Consider the following 13,965-nt stretch of genomic DNA (forward strand, 5'->3'; position numbering starts at 1 on the left):
AAATTTATGTGTATCTGTGTGTCTCTGTGTGTGTATGCATACATATGACATACAGAGGCCAGAAAGCATCAGATCCTTTGAAAGTGAAATTACAGGCAGTTGTGAGCTGCTGGTGTGGCTGCTGGCAGCGAAACTCAGGTCGTCTGGAAGAGCAGCCAGTGTTCTCAGCTGTTGCGCCCTCTCCAGCTGTGTGAAGAAGTCTTCAGATTTAAATCTTGCCCTAGTTTTGTTGTTGGTGGTGTGTGTGTGTGTGTGTGTGTGTGTGTGTGTGTGTGTGTGTGTGTGTGTACCTGGCTATGTGTGCACATACATTCTCCAGAGCGGCTGTGCTAATAACCTAAGTAGGAATTTGTGTTGCTCTTAGCCTGGAATCTCTTGCAGTAACACGTTACTTATCATGAGATTCAGCTCCCTCTCTCCAGGAGACTGGAGCTGTCCTCTGAGGAGGTGTACTTCTTGTGTGAGGGGAGATGGAGTCACTGGCCTTCCTCTGTCCCACTGGCTTGCTTCAGGGGCTTTAGTTGTACCTGAGCTGAGCCCAGAGTCCACCACCTGGGCTTTGTGCAGTAGGACAATCCCACCAGGCTTCAGGAGCCCCTGGCCTCTGCTCTCAGTGCCCTGGTGAGGGTGGCCAGTGGACGGCCTCTCAGTCACAAGCTCCCTAGTGGCAGCGGGACACTGCTACTCTCTTCTCACCAGAGTCCCTGCTAATGAACGCTGCCCTTTTCTAGCCTCCACTAGAAGCGGCTAGTTCAGGGTTAGGGATGTAGCTCAGCAGTAGAGCACTTCTTAAGATGTGCAAGGCCCTGGGTATGATGCCCAGTACCACAAAATAAACAGCAATCAAAATGGCTACTCCAAAGGAGAATTCTTTTTCCAACCACTGCTCCTGTGGCTCAGGGCCACCTTCTCTCATCCACGTTTCTTCTTTCACTGCCATTCTTGAGGGTTTCCTCCCATCACATCCTGGATGCCATGTAGAACGCTGAAGCCTTGGCTAGGCTCTTCCAGATGTTCCCAGCTGCTTCCTGAGACCCTGAGGCTGCAAGTCTGCTGTAACAGGAAGTGGGGTGGTCTAGGTCCCTGTTCCTACTGGTTGGGATCTTAATTGGGACTGAGGTATTTATCATAAGAGCAGAGGGTACTAGAAATGGAGAATAGCATCAACTGCCCTGAGGCTTTTTAAGAACAGGTGCCACCAATAAAATAGCCAAAACAGGAACTCTGGACACACCACTCTATCTTCATTCTGGACACCACCCCTTTCATCTTTCCATCATTTAGATGTTGGGACAGCCCTGAGAACTTAACTTATTACAAGGTGTCTTAGGAAAAGCACTCAGAATTCCAAGTAGTGGACTTAAAACAATTTGTTTTATGAGACAGACTATATTTTTATGCTTTTCACTTACTAACAGAGTTGCTATTAATAATGAATTCCCATAAATAAACAATAAACTCATTAATAAGTTAAACCATTCCTGTAAGGCATTAGGTCGTCCCTGGCATAGAGCAGATCTCCAGTGAGCGGCCGCTGCTGTTGTTAATACTGCAGCAGCGTTTCCAACGGGAAGCGTCACAGTGCTTGTTATGCATACATGTAAATTGTCCATTTCACAACACAGTGAAGGCTGGCTTGATTCTAGAGAGACGGAGGCATGGTTTATTATTGCTAGAACGTGCAGGAATGTTGGAATAATAATCTTGGTTTCTTGAAAGTTCGAAACTGCCCCATACCACACTAGTTTTCACTTTGGTTAGGTGTTAAGGCCAATGGTCCCGAGCAGGAAACAGTAAGTAAGGCCAGTGAGATGCAGTGTCTGAGTGCAAGTGGAACTGAAATATTATTTGCTCTCTCATTCATTCATTCATTCATTCATTCAATAAGTAAATATTTATTGAGCACATATCATGCCTAGGATGCTGCACTGTCCAGAAATGGAGAAGGTCACCTTGAGGTGGGTGTACTACAAAGATTCCCCACACGGAACCTGTTTATAAGGAAGGGTTTATAAATAGGAAGAAACCAGAGAGCTGTCTGTCCAGGCTGCAGCAGCAAAGGCCGTTGTCGAACTGTGGCAAGGTGTCCTGCGGCCACAGCAAGGAAATCGTTCGTCTTCTAAACCTTCAGGAACATTCCAAAAACCAAACCATTCAGTCCTTTCGGTCCTGGATAAGTGACTCTGTCTGAGCTCTGTCAGTGACCAGTTGCTGATACAGTGTGCTCTTCAGAGTGTGTGGATAAAGCTGCTCCCTCCAGGGGCTGCCTCTGAGTGCACCTTGGCCAGCTTGCCCTCATTTGCCAGGATCCTGCTCAGAGAGGCCTGGGCTGCTGGGATCCAAGCTGCGCGTGCATTAGTAGACATGGCTCCTGTCCTCAAGGACACGAGCCAGCAGAGGTCAACAGCTGGGGCAGCGCGAGTGGCCGGGTGACCTGTAATTACAGGAGATGGGGTACTGCTCGGGCCACCCGAAAATCGGGAGCGTCTGCCTGTAGCAGCTATGTAGGGTGAGTACTGAGTACTGGGCTTCGCGTTCCCATGTTCCTCTGCGCTTTTGGCAGGATGTTTTTAAGTTGGGTTCCCCCCTCCACTCTCCCCCCACTCCCCCCCCCCCCATCCCCAACCTCGTGCTGGCTTGCTTTTGTAAAAGTTAAATTTTAATTCTAAAACCGGAGCAGACCTTCCCATACCGGGCCCTTCCCTGCTCCGGTCACCCAGATTTTTCCATCCTGGGTTGCCGAAGGAAAAAGGCAAGTTGATCTCTCTAGACTGTGCTGAAGAGACGTTCGAGTTCTTGGTTGAAAGGATCCGAGTCTCTTGACTTTAAATTGCATCTTTGTTTCCATATCCTGCGTCTTTTCTGCAGTAACTGTTGTTGTCTCTCTCCCAGCAAATGTTTGTTTGGATAGGGTATTTAAAGATTCAGAGGAATTTAATGAGATATGAGCAATTCATCTTGGTTAAAGGGAAGATTCATTATCTCCAAATTATATAGATTCGCTGTTAAGTTGCAGATACTTTCAGGCAGCTTTTTCATTATCTTCCTATCAGTTTTTTTTTTTCCCTTTTCCTGTAGAGTGATTTAGCAGTTTATTTCCCCTGATAAGCAACGCTCTTTTAATTTACCAAAATACATTGTATGAAACATACTTTGATAAGAATCTGTGTCGACCAGAAAACTTTCCATTGGTCCTGGGGGAGGGGTCCGAGCGTGTCTTAACTCCCGCTGTGCTTCAAAGTATTTTCAAAGTATGTTGATTTCTCATTTCAGCCACAATCACAAGTTCGTCGGAAAATGATGACCGGAGCGGCTCCAGTTTGGAATGGAGTAGGGATGGGAGCCTAAGGTTGGGGGTTCAGAAGGGACTGCTTCATGACCGGAGGGCGGATAACTGCTCCCCAGTGGCAGAAGAGGAGACCACTGGGTCAGCGGAGAACGAGCAGCCCAAGGCGGAACCCTCAGCTGGAGATGGTCCGGTCCCTTATTCTCAGAGCTCCAGCTCGCTAATAATGCCACGGCCCAACTCAGTTGCAGGTAAGGCCACAGCTCTCCCCCGGGGCTCATCTCTCCAAGCCTCGGGCTTCTGGGTTCCCTTTATTTACGCCCCCGAATTAATCCAGACACAAGCCAGTGGTGTGATCGGTTCCTTAGGCCTCAGTTTTCCTGTTGCACACACACACAGGGCCTTTTAGTGGTCCCTTTACTCTGAATCTCTGTGTAGGTGAGGTGGAAAAGCTTAGAAACTCTGCCCTTGGGGTGGCTTTTGTGGAGAGTGAAGCTGACGCCAGCTCAGAGGATTTGCTAATTCGACTCTGAAACTTGGTTTTATGTGGTTGAGGGCCATCTTAGCCGGGAGGTCAAATGTGTCTGTCACACTCAGCCGTCGTGGAGCTCACAGCCAAAAACGTGTGCCGTGGGAGCGAGAGCAGTGTGTCGCAGCTAGAGATAGGGCCACGTACACATGCACGGCGGCACACACAGCGGCACGGGTGGGTAGTTGGGTGGTCAGTGGCCCATCCTCCAACAAGGAATATGGAAGTTGGGGGTGGGGTGTGGAGCGCCACCCTGCGCTTTTTGAAGGCCTTTCCTGTCTACGTTTGTGCTCTTGGCTGCATTCAGAAGAGGTGCTTGTTCAGGTAGTTCTTTGTTACCAGCATAGTGCTTAGAAGTAAGTGTCCCCTACCACCGTCCTGACTCCTTGTACATCAAAGGATCTTCCTGTAATTTATGCTGTCCCTTCAGTATGTGCTAGGTCATTCTGGCTGCTGCTGAGTGGTTTCATTTTATTTTTTTATGATGGAACTCTGAAGCAGCTGGTAAATAAATAGCCTTAATGGAAAAGTTGTGAGGTACAACTCTTAATTCACTTTCAAAGGAAGCAAAGTGGCCTTGTTCCAGAAGAGGGATTTGGCCCGTCTGCTAGAGAGAAATACTAGAGAGCATTATGTGTATTGATTGATGATTCTTCCAAAAGCTCCCCTGTCTCGCACTGCTGGCCTGCCCCCGGAACGTAGTAGGAGGTACTCAAGATGCTTCAGGCTGTAGTTACGCAGTTACAGTGAATGGGTCACTTGTAGTCTCCAAGAATTTGACAGCTTTCGTGTCCTCAACAAAACAGCGCACTTACATCCAGAGTAACCCATCTTCTTTTAAAATTAGGAAACTCTTTAATACAATAGTTTTAGCGGTGTTGACCGTACTCAGCTGGGGATGATCTGTCCTGCTAGAAGCTCTTTGCGTGTCTCCGGCTGTGTGAAGGACAGTGGGTGGGAGCCGAATTCTTCCAGAGACTGCCTGGCTTACAGAGCAAAGCTGTCTGGTTTCTGCTGTACCCACCTGGTGTGTCCTGTGTGTGCCCTTGAGCTAGAACTCCTTCGGAACAGTTGGCTTTTACCTCTGGGTTTGAGCTGACTCCGTGGCTTGATGGGTTTGCTCATTTCCCTCTTGAATTGTGCTGCGAACCCAGTGCATAGTCACGTGAGGCAGGCGGCTGTCTTCTCTTGAGCTCCGGTTAACTAGTGAGGAGTCTGGTAGCTTCTCCATGGCCGCCTTCCTGCCACCAAAAGCACACCTCAGCCAAGAGAACGGCACCATGCGTCAGGGTTTGTGGGAAAGAATAATGTTCAGTTGTGTGGCCTGTATTCAGCTTTGTTTATACAGTAGATTCAAGGCAAGCTGCAGACAGGGAGCACTTAGTGTTCAGATTGAAACCAAATGTGATGGGCCATGAGGCAAAATCTTGTGGAAGTATTTGCGTGTTTTCATCCGTGTAAATACAAAGTGCTACTTGGTAGGAAGCTGGCCTGAGGGTTAAGGAGAGGCAGCTGGTCCCAGGCCTCTGTTGATAGCTGTCCACGTGGGACCTGGACCTGAGGTGAAGAGACAGAGGTAGTCCCTGAGATCACCAGCCATTCCTGTAATTCAGCCTCCTGAAGAGAAGTGTAAAGAAGAAGGAGTTCTTTAAAAAAAATTTTTAACCAAAGACTTAAAAATAAGTCAGTTATGATTAGAGATTGTAAAGGATTTTTTTTTAGAATTGGATTAATTTGAAGTGTTACCTATCACATCAAAAGGAATGACATGGACTTTTTTTTTTTCCCTTCCTTAAAGGCAGGGCTCAAAGACTTTTTTTTTTTTTTTTTTGTATCTTGGGTAGTCTAGAATTTGGCCAATTGATTTTACTATTTTTTAAAAACATTTGTGTGTTTGTGTGTGTATGGGTGTTTTGCCTGCATGTAGGTATGTGCACCGTGTGTGTGTGCCTAGTGTCCATGGAAGCCATAAAAGGGCTTTGGGATCCCCTGGAACAGGAGTTACAGACAGTTGTGAGCTGCCATGTGTGTGCTGGGATCAGATATCAAGCGCAGCGTGTGCATGCATGCATGGGTTCCCACACGCCTCGTGCACGGCTTAGTCACAGAGGTGTTAGCCGTGGGTTTGCTGCAGTGTGACATTGTTTGACCTCTGATTTTTGTCGGCCCAGGATGGTTTTTAGCATTGTAGGTGGTAGCTGTGTAGACGATGTGAGCCTGGCTCTAGATGCTCATGTCTGGGAGCCTGTGGAAGAGGACAGAATTGCATCATCACTTGGAAGGGAGTGCCTGAGCTCATAGCTGAGCAGCCGAGGCCTCGCTGTTCCTGGTCTCAGGTATCTTGGCGGCTTCAAAAATGCCCTAAGAAGCAGAGATCGTTGCAGCTGGCGCTTGCTGCCGCCATGCAGCTTAGAGCTCGGCCTAGTCATGGGTGTTTATCGTTTGAAACAGCCTTGCCTCATAGCCCCAGTCTGACAGTATTTTACGGTCCCTTGCCTCTGCCACGTGAGGTCTGGGATTCTTGCGTGTGCCCCATGCCAGCTCTTAGCTATGGTGGAAGTGGAGAATCAGCCATGTGCAGTGTGGCGTTGCTCAGGCTGCCGTGCCGCAGACTTTGGAGCCAACGCTGGTGGCTGGAAAAGCTGAAAACAGAGCCACTTGAAATCTGCCCATCTCCTGTCTCCACATGACGCTGGGGTTGTCTCTCCCCTCCAACCCCTGGTTCTTTGATGTGAATGTCTTTTACAGTCATATATTTTTTTTAGTCTTTTCAGTTGTCACAAAATTACAAAGTGAATGTCGTGCTCTGAGGGACCAGGGAGAGGGGAAACAGAAGCCTTTTGAAACTCAATGTGTCTTTGTGTTCGTTGGGACCAAAGCCCTGGCTGGCTCTGAAGTGAGTTACAGTCTGTGACTGTGATGGGGGCCCTCGGCCTGAACCACGGTGGTTGCTTTCACCGTGAGGCATGTTGGGCGAAGGAGCTAGCGTCCCAGGCCTCAGGCATGAACCAAGGATTAGGTTTCAAGTTGTGTTTCTACAGGGAGCCTGGAGGGATGGGGTGGTCTTGTAGCCACAGTACGAAGTTTCCCTCTGTGTAAGGTCTCTAGAGAAGCTTGAGGCTCTTAGTGGATTAACCTGCTGAAGGCCACTGAAAATCCTGCCTGAGGAAATTACTCCCTTTCTTCTCTTGTTTAATTTTTTTGAGACAGGGCCTCTTGTAGCCCAGGCTAACCCCAAATTGTCTGTGTAGCCGATCCTTGCTCAAACTCTTGAACCTCCGATCTCTTGTCACCTAAGGGCTAGGGTTCCTGGCATACACTACAGTATCAGCGTAGCCGAATCTTCCAAATGTGGAAGATGTACATAGCTTTTGACCACGAGCAGAACAGTTACTTGAATGTGCGCAGTATGTGATTAGGCAGTGGATGCACTCCAGTAAGATGCAGAAACAGGGTTTGCTCCCTGGGAGGGACCGTGGGTGGAGCATTTGCTTGACTGTTCTTGGAGGCTGTGTAAAAGGAGACTGGACATCTCCGAGTCAGGCTTTCAACCTTTGGTGCTTATGGAATGAAAGAGTGGAGAGTGATATTGGACTGGGTGGTTTGTGTGTCAGTTGGACACAAGCTAGAGTCATCAGAGGAGGAAGCTTCAGCTGAGGAAATGCCTCCATGAGATCCAGCTGTAAGGCATTTTCTCATTTAGTGATCAATGGGGAGGGCCCAGCCCATGGTGGGTGGTGCCATCCCTGGGCTGCTGGTCCTGGGTTCTGTAAGAAGGTTGAGCAAGTCATGAGGAGCAAGCCAGTAAGCAGGTCCCGTCCCCGTCCCCCCCCCCCCCCCCATGGCCTCTGCATCAGCTCCTGCCTCCGGGATCCTGCCCTGTTTGAGTTCCTGCCCTGACTTCCTTCAGTGATGAACAGCAATGCTGAAGTGTAAGCCAGATAAACCCTTTCCTCCCCAACTTGCCATTTGGTCATGGTGTTTCATTTCAGCAATAGAAACCCTAAAAGACAGATGTGAACTTAAAAAAAAAAAAAGAAGAAGAAGAATAGGAAGGTGAAGGGAGCTACAAAGGGTTCAGGATAGATGATGTTCCGGGTAGCTAGATGCTGGTAACAGCCCGGGAGAGTTTTTCAGAGTACTGAGTGCCCAATTTGACTTCTGTACCCTTCATCCTGGTCCTGCTAAGCACTTCCAAAGACTTACCCCATGGAATGTAACTCCTCCTATAGTTACTACTTAGGCCTACATGTGAATGACCTTTAATGCTTTTAACAGGTATCTATGTGTTGTGAACCTTTTTGTCTTGGTCAGAAATAAATGACATACATATAAACATATATTTGGGGTTTTGTTTTTGTTTTTTGAGACAAGGTTTCTTTCTGTATGTAGCCTTGCCTAGCCTGAAACTCTCTATGTAGACCAGGCTGGCCAGGAACTCATAGTGATCCACCTGCCTCTGTCTCCCAAGTACTGAAATTATAGATGTATACCATTATGCCTGGTTTCATATACATATATGTATTTTATATACATGCACACATACATAGTTGAAGATTAAGAAACTGTACTTTTACTGCCAAGAGCTAGCTTTTCCTGTCCAAGTGCTGTGGAATTGTACATGCAGAATCTGCTTATTTAATTAGGAGGGTTAGAGTTCCAAACAGCGCAGGGCTTCCTAGAGCTGCAGAGAATAGTTCATGCTACGTGTTAGCAGTGAGTACTCAAGTCCGCCATGTGATGCTGGGTATCAAGTTTGTTTGCCTTTTTGTTTTTCATTAAAAAAAATGTATAGTGAAGTTGGTTTCTTTCAAGGAATAATGGCCAATTCTGGCAACCAGGTCAACGTAACATTAAAAATGAGTAGTGTTTAATTGTTTCACTTTTTCAAGATAGAAATAATGCTGGAAACATAAACTAGCACAAATAATTATCCTGAGGTCAATTTTCTTGAAAGTTGGAGCTGAACTGCTTAGTAATTTATAGTGTACAGTAGTCTAGGTGTGGCCTTAAACTCAGTTTTACTTCCTCCTCTAGCGACAAGTTCTACCAAATTGGAAGACCTGAGTTATTTAGATGGGCAGAGAAATGCTCCTCTCCGGACGTCAATCAGGTTGCCCTGGCACAATACGGCTGGAGGTAGGACACAGGAAGTTAAAGGTATTTATCCTTGCATCCCGGGTCGCAGCGACAAGCTTGCCTACTAAACGCTGAATGTCTGATAGCCAGCCTTCAGGCTGTGTTGGAAGTGTGGTGTGAAGTGTGTTTGTGCCCTTCTTTTAAGTAGTATCTTAAAGGTCTGCTGGGATCCAGCATTAAGAACATGCGGCTTCTTCCTTAAAGCACGTGATTAAATTACTGCTAGAATGGAAAAATAATTCTGTGATAAGATAGTTGCCATCACAGCCCATCAGTATTGTTTGGTCCCTTAGGCCATATCAGCCACATCCTGTGGCTGTCCGTAATGCACAGCTGTGTTGTGGTCAGGGATCTACCTGTCCTGTGGGCAAAGCACCATGGCACCCAGATGAGGGCCGTGCCCTCGAATCTGGGAAACTGTTTGCATTTTATCTGAGCAGGGGTGGAAGAAGCCGTCTTCCATATGCCTTCAGATAAACCAGCCAGGCATGATGGGAGCGTTCACTTTGCTTCCTCTGTGTGCTTGAAAATTACTTGGAAGTGTGAAAGGGCCAGTGAGTCATTGTAACGGGAGACTTTGGGGGGCAGGACGATATAATGAGTAAAGTATTACAGACGAATTTACAGAACCAAGTTAGACATTTTGTTTCCTCTTATATTAAGTAACTGTGCTCTCCATAACCGCGTTGTCTGCTTTTTTGAAGCCCGGTTTGCCCCCTACAAGCCACAGGACATCTTGTTGAAGCCTCTGTTGTTTGAAGTGCCAAGCATCACCACCGACTCTGTGTTCGTGGGAAGGGACTGGCTCTTTCACCGGATAGAGGAAAGCTTGAGGAACACGGAACTGGCAGACAACAGAGGAGCGGTGGTCGTGGGCAACGTGGGATTCGGGAAGACGGCCATTATCTCCAAGCTGGTGGCACTGAGCTGCCATGGAAGCCGCATGAGACAGATTGCGTCCAGCAGCCCCAGTTCATCACCCAAAAGTATGGCCGTGGTTGCTACTTGTCTAGCTTATTATATTAATGGAAGACAGAGAGATGGAGGGAGCCTCTGTTTGAATAGACGGGAAGTACCAGTTTTCCTTAAGGTGTTCTAGCCGCTGCATGGGGTCTAAGGTCATAGGTTAAGTGAACTGTCTGAATACTTCCAGCCATTGTTGTGTGTTTGTGTGTGTGTGGGGGGGGGTAGCTTTTTGCTTATTTTCTTTGGGTACTTTTTTTTTTTGAGTGGGGAAGGAGAGAGAGGGTCTCCTGTCATTATAAGGTATATTAGTTACAGTCTGGACTGGTGCCAGCCTTCTTGTGTGGAACAAGATAACCTGGAACCCTTGTCGTCTTCTCTCCACAAAGGGGGTTTGCATGCATGCACTACTACAGAGGGTTTTCATCGAGAGACCTGGTGCAGTTTTGGTCTTAAAGTGCTTGGAAGAACCAAGTCTAATGTGTTTTGGTTTTGGGTTTTTTTCCCCCTTTTTTGCTGTGTATGTGTGTGTCTGTGAGTGTGAGTACACCTATTTTACCTCCCTTTATCCTATGCAGAATTCTTTTGTATCCTGTTCACCACAGCCTTTTCTTCCATGCTGGCTTTACCAAAACTAAAAAGACTAACTTAAATAGGAGACAGAACAGCTAAACACTTGATTTCTTACTCTGTGCCTACGAGAGCGTGTGGGCCAGGGCTGTCTGCATCCCAGGCGACCTTTGAGCTTGAGGTCCTCTTGCCTCGGCCTCTACCCCAAGATACAGACACACACCACCATGCCTGGCTTCCCTGACTGTTTCATGGCAGTGAACCTGTTAACAAAGATCATGTCTTGAAATGGGAACAACTTTTGTTTTGTTTTTCTGTGTAGCCCTGGCCATCCTGGAACTCACTCTGTAGACCAGGCTGGCCTCAAACTCAGAGATTTGCCTGTTTCTGCCTCCCAGATGCTGGGGTTAAAGGCATGCACCACCACTGCCCTGCAGCTTTTTTTTTTTTTTTTAACCAGAGGAAATATGATTAGGAATGCAGCCCTCCAGGGCAGGAGATAGCATGGGAGCTGGCGCGCTCATTTGAGACCTCTCATTTCCAGTCATGTCTGCTCATTACTATTCAAGTTGGTCTGGGACTGATTCAGAAGCGTACTCCACACTCGTGATGCCACATGCTTATGTTGCATCTGGGTGGCTCTCTCCGCAGCATCAGATCCCACCCAGGACCTCCCTGTCACTCCATTACTTTCGCCAAGTTCTTCCACAAGTGCTCTCAGTGTGGCCAAACCACCTGCCGGGCCTGGGACTGCTGAAAGCCAGAGACCAAGAGAGGACGCAGTGAAATCCCTCGCTTCTAAGGTAACCTGCTCTTGTTTCAGAGAGTCTTCCAGATAGAGAGTTTGGCATTGAAAAATGAGTTTGAGAGGGGAATTTAAAACAGAAACAACTGTTTGTAGGCTTGGAGCTGGAGTGGAGGAGTGTAGCTTTTGATAAAGTATGATTAAGTACTCCAAATACGAGGTTTTAATGCAAATAAATCCCAAAGACAACAGCAGTGGATTTATATCCATCTGAACCAAGTTCAAAGAGTTCCTTGAGGCAGCAGAAGTCATGTGTACTCAGCCCACATCCATCCTGACAAGCATACACCCTTTCATTCGCTGTGTGAGCGGAGATGAGAAAGAAGCTCTTAACTCGGCCCAGACTGCTTCTGCCTGGGCCCTGTTGCCCGAGGCCTGTGCGTCTCTGCATCCTTCAGTCGGAGCTTCTGAGGAGGTTGTAAAAGGACTTTGGCTGACTTTTTTTCTCTCTAAACACTTGATCGTCAAGGGCTTTCTGAACTCTTCCCTCTGCCCTGGGTCTAACACTGGCTCCTAGGCCACCTTCCTGCATGCAGGCAGTCACATTTCCTGCCTTGATGGGCCGCTTCCGTCTCCTTGGGCAGCAGTGGAGGGAGGTGACGAAGCCAGAAAGCCATCAGAGATGGCAGTGATGAGGCCTACCTCGAGAGGACACCCTGTGAGGTGGTACAGATGGACTCCCACGCTCACTGCCCCCCACCCGGCCCTGAGAAGGCGGCTGCTTCTGGCACAGTGAACCCACATATGACCACTGATTCAGAGCAGCCCTCTAGCCTTGGAGAGATGATCTGAGACGAAGGACAGCAGTCTCAAAGCTGCCTTTACTATGGTGGGGTTTCAAGCATTCTAATTGTGGCCCACAGTAAGAGACATACTGTAATGTGCACACACACGGGTCACAAGAGCAAAGGTGTTACTGAACTCTGTTAGCATATGTCCTAAAGCATGTCCTGTGGTTTAAATTAACTTTATTCAAATTTTAAAAACTACCCGTGGTTCCAGATGGATTTCATGGCCTGCTCTGGGTTACCAAGATGCTTTGGTGAAACATTGTGCAAGACTCTGGTATTGGCTGTCTTGCTAATGGTTTGCACAGGTTTGGGGGGGGGGGGGTCCTCATGTAGGTTCGCGCTAATGTGTGTTTGTGTAGGAGTTGAAAGGCAGTGAGCTTCAGCCTAAGGGCTCATGATAGATTTCATCTAAATTGGAAGTCATGGCTGTTCTGTGTCGCCCTAAGAAAAGCTGCATTGTATGTACTCTTGCCTCTTGCCAAGTCTGCCGTCGTGGGATCCCGTGCACGGTCTTGAACTGTATTGTCATCTTGACACGGTTTACCCCGCATCCACGGAGCCAGTGGTCTGTGGCCTCCTACTGGAGGAACTGCGGGACCATGTAGCATGGTGGGGACTCAGACCCCTCCAGAAAGCCCAGTGCACTGTACACCTTCCTCACCGCACACACGCATGCTTGCTTTCATCCTCCTTTGCAAAGTGGTGTGGTTTTCACTTTTGTAAAGCATCCCTCTTGTTCCCAAGGGCTCTGTCACTGGCGCTTTGGGCTGATGTGGAGGAGGTATCTCACAGACAGCCTGCTTCTGCGACTCTGCCCTAAGGAAGGGAACCCCTCAGCCTGGCAGGCTGTAGGCAGCTCTTCCCTGTCTCCCCTTGCACCCCTTCACATGATAAGCAGATCGCCGGTAACTTCTTGGCTGGCTGTTTTGCATGTCTCCGTAGCATCCCATGAAGAAGTGAGGATGTGGGGAGGGGGCGAGAGCCATCCCTGCCAGGAGGGAGACGCCGCTGTGACTTTGCAGCTTGGGTTCACAGCCACCAACTTGATCCTGTGCTTTTTGGATGAGCCAAGGGTCCCCCCCCCCCCCCCCCCCGAGGTGCTACTGATCTAGAGAACAGAAATGCGGCGCAGATGGCGGTGTTGGGAACAGGGCTTGCTTGGAGGTGCTCTAAGCCAGACCAGGAGGCGTTAGGTTTTACAAATGCCTTTTGCTAATCCACATTCAATACAGAGAACAGTTGTGCTGATTTTTGTGTTAATCAAGGTGGATTTGTGGCTGCAGTTAATGGTCTGCTGAGAACTTAGCAAATCACGCCAGTGAAGAACAGGAATAAATATTAAGCTAGTTGGTGAACCCCGTCTCGGGGAACAGACGCACAGTGTCTTATCTCGGGGGAAACGTCAGAGTTCTGTTCTTGATAGAAGTCCTGGGAGGGGAGCTGTGGCGGGGGTGGGATGATGCTGATGTCTCTGCTTCTCCGTAGGTGGTGGCCTATCATTATTGCCAGGCTGACAACACGTACACGTGCCTGGTGCCCGAGTTTGTGCACAGCGTTGCAGCCCTGCTGTGCCGGTCCCACCAGCTGGCCGCCTACAGAGACCTTCTGATCAAGGAGCCCCAGCTGCAGAGCATGCTGAGCCTCCGCTCGTGTGTGCAGGACCCCGTGGCTGCCTTCAAGAGGGGCGTGCTGGAGCCACTTACCAGCCTAAGAAACGGTACCTACCGGAAGTCCCGGGGCTGCTTCCCAGTACAGACTGATGCCCAAGTGGTCCTCAGAAGAGGGAGGTCAGCTTAGTCCTGGGGTGGCGGGGAGAGGATATCGGTGAGTCAGTACACATCGGGGGCCACCACGTATCTCCTCCGTGGTATTGTCCCCGATG

General features: G+C 48.5%; 1 protein-coding gene across 11 annotated transcripts in view; it reads left to right on the forward strand.

Moving 5' to 3' along the window:
• The window catches only part of Tanc1 (tetratricopeptide repeat, ankyrin repeat and coiled-coil containing 1), a 229,343-nt gene that overhangs the window by 165,084 nt on the left and 50,294 nt on the right, over positions 1-13,965 (forward strand). For 8 of the 11 annotated variants that reach the window (XM_016003138.3, XM_076568508.1, XM_076568511.1 and 5 more), the window contains 5 exons: positions 3,274-3,537; positions 8,853-8,975; positions 9,659-9,940; positions 11,139-11,290; positions 13,569-13,800. In XM_016003138.3, the coding sequence (XP_015858624.1) occupies positions 3,274-3,537; positions 8,853-8,975; positions 9,659-9,940; positions 11,139-11,290; positions 13,569-13,800 (1,053 nt within the window). Of the gene's footprint in view, positions 1-1,864; positions 2,510-3,273; positions 3,538-8,852; positions 8,976-9,658; positions 9,941-11,138; positions 11,291-13,568; positions 13,801-13,965 lie in introns of those variants that run through there. The other 3 variants (XM_006984643.4, XM_076568510.1, XM_076568514.1) reach the window with 2 other exon arrangements.

Source organism: Peromyscus maniculatus, chromosome 4 (assembly GCF_049852395.1).
Source record: "Peromyscus maniculatus bairdii isolate BWxNUB_F1_BW_parent chromosome 4, HU_Pman_BW_mat_3.1, whole genome shotgun sequence".
Taxonomy (NCBI): domain Eukaryota; kingdom Metazoa; phylum Chordata; class Mammalia; order Rodentia; family Cricetidae; genus Peromyscus; species Peromyscus maniculatus.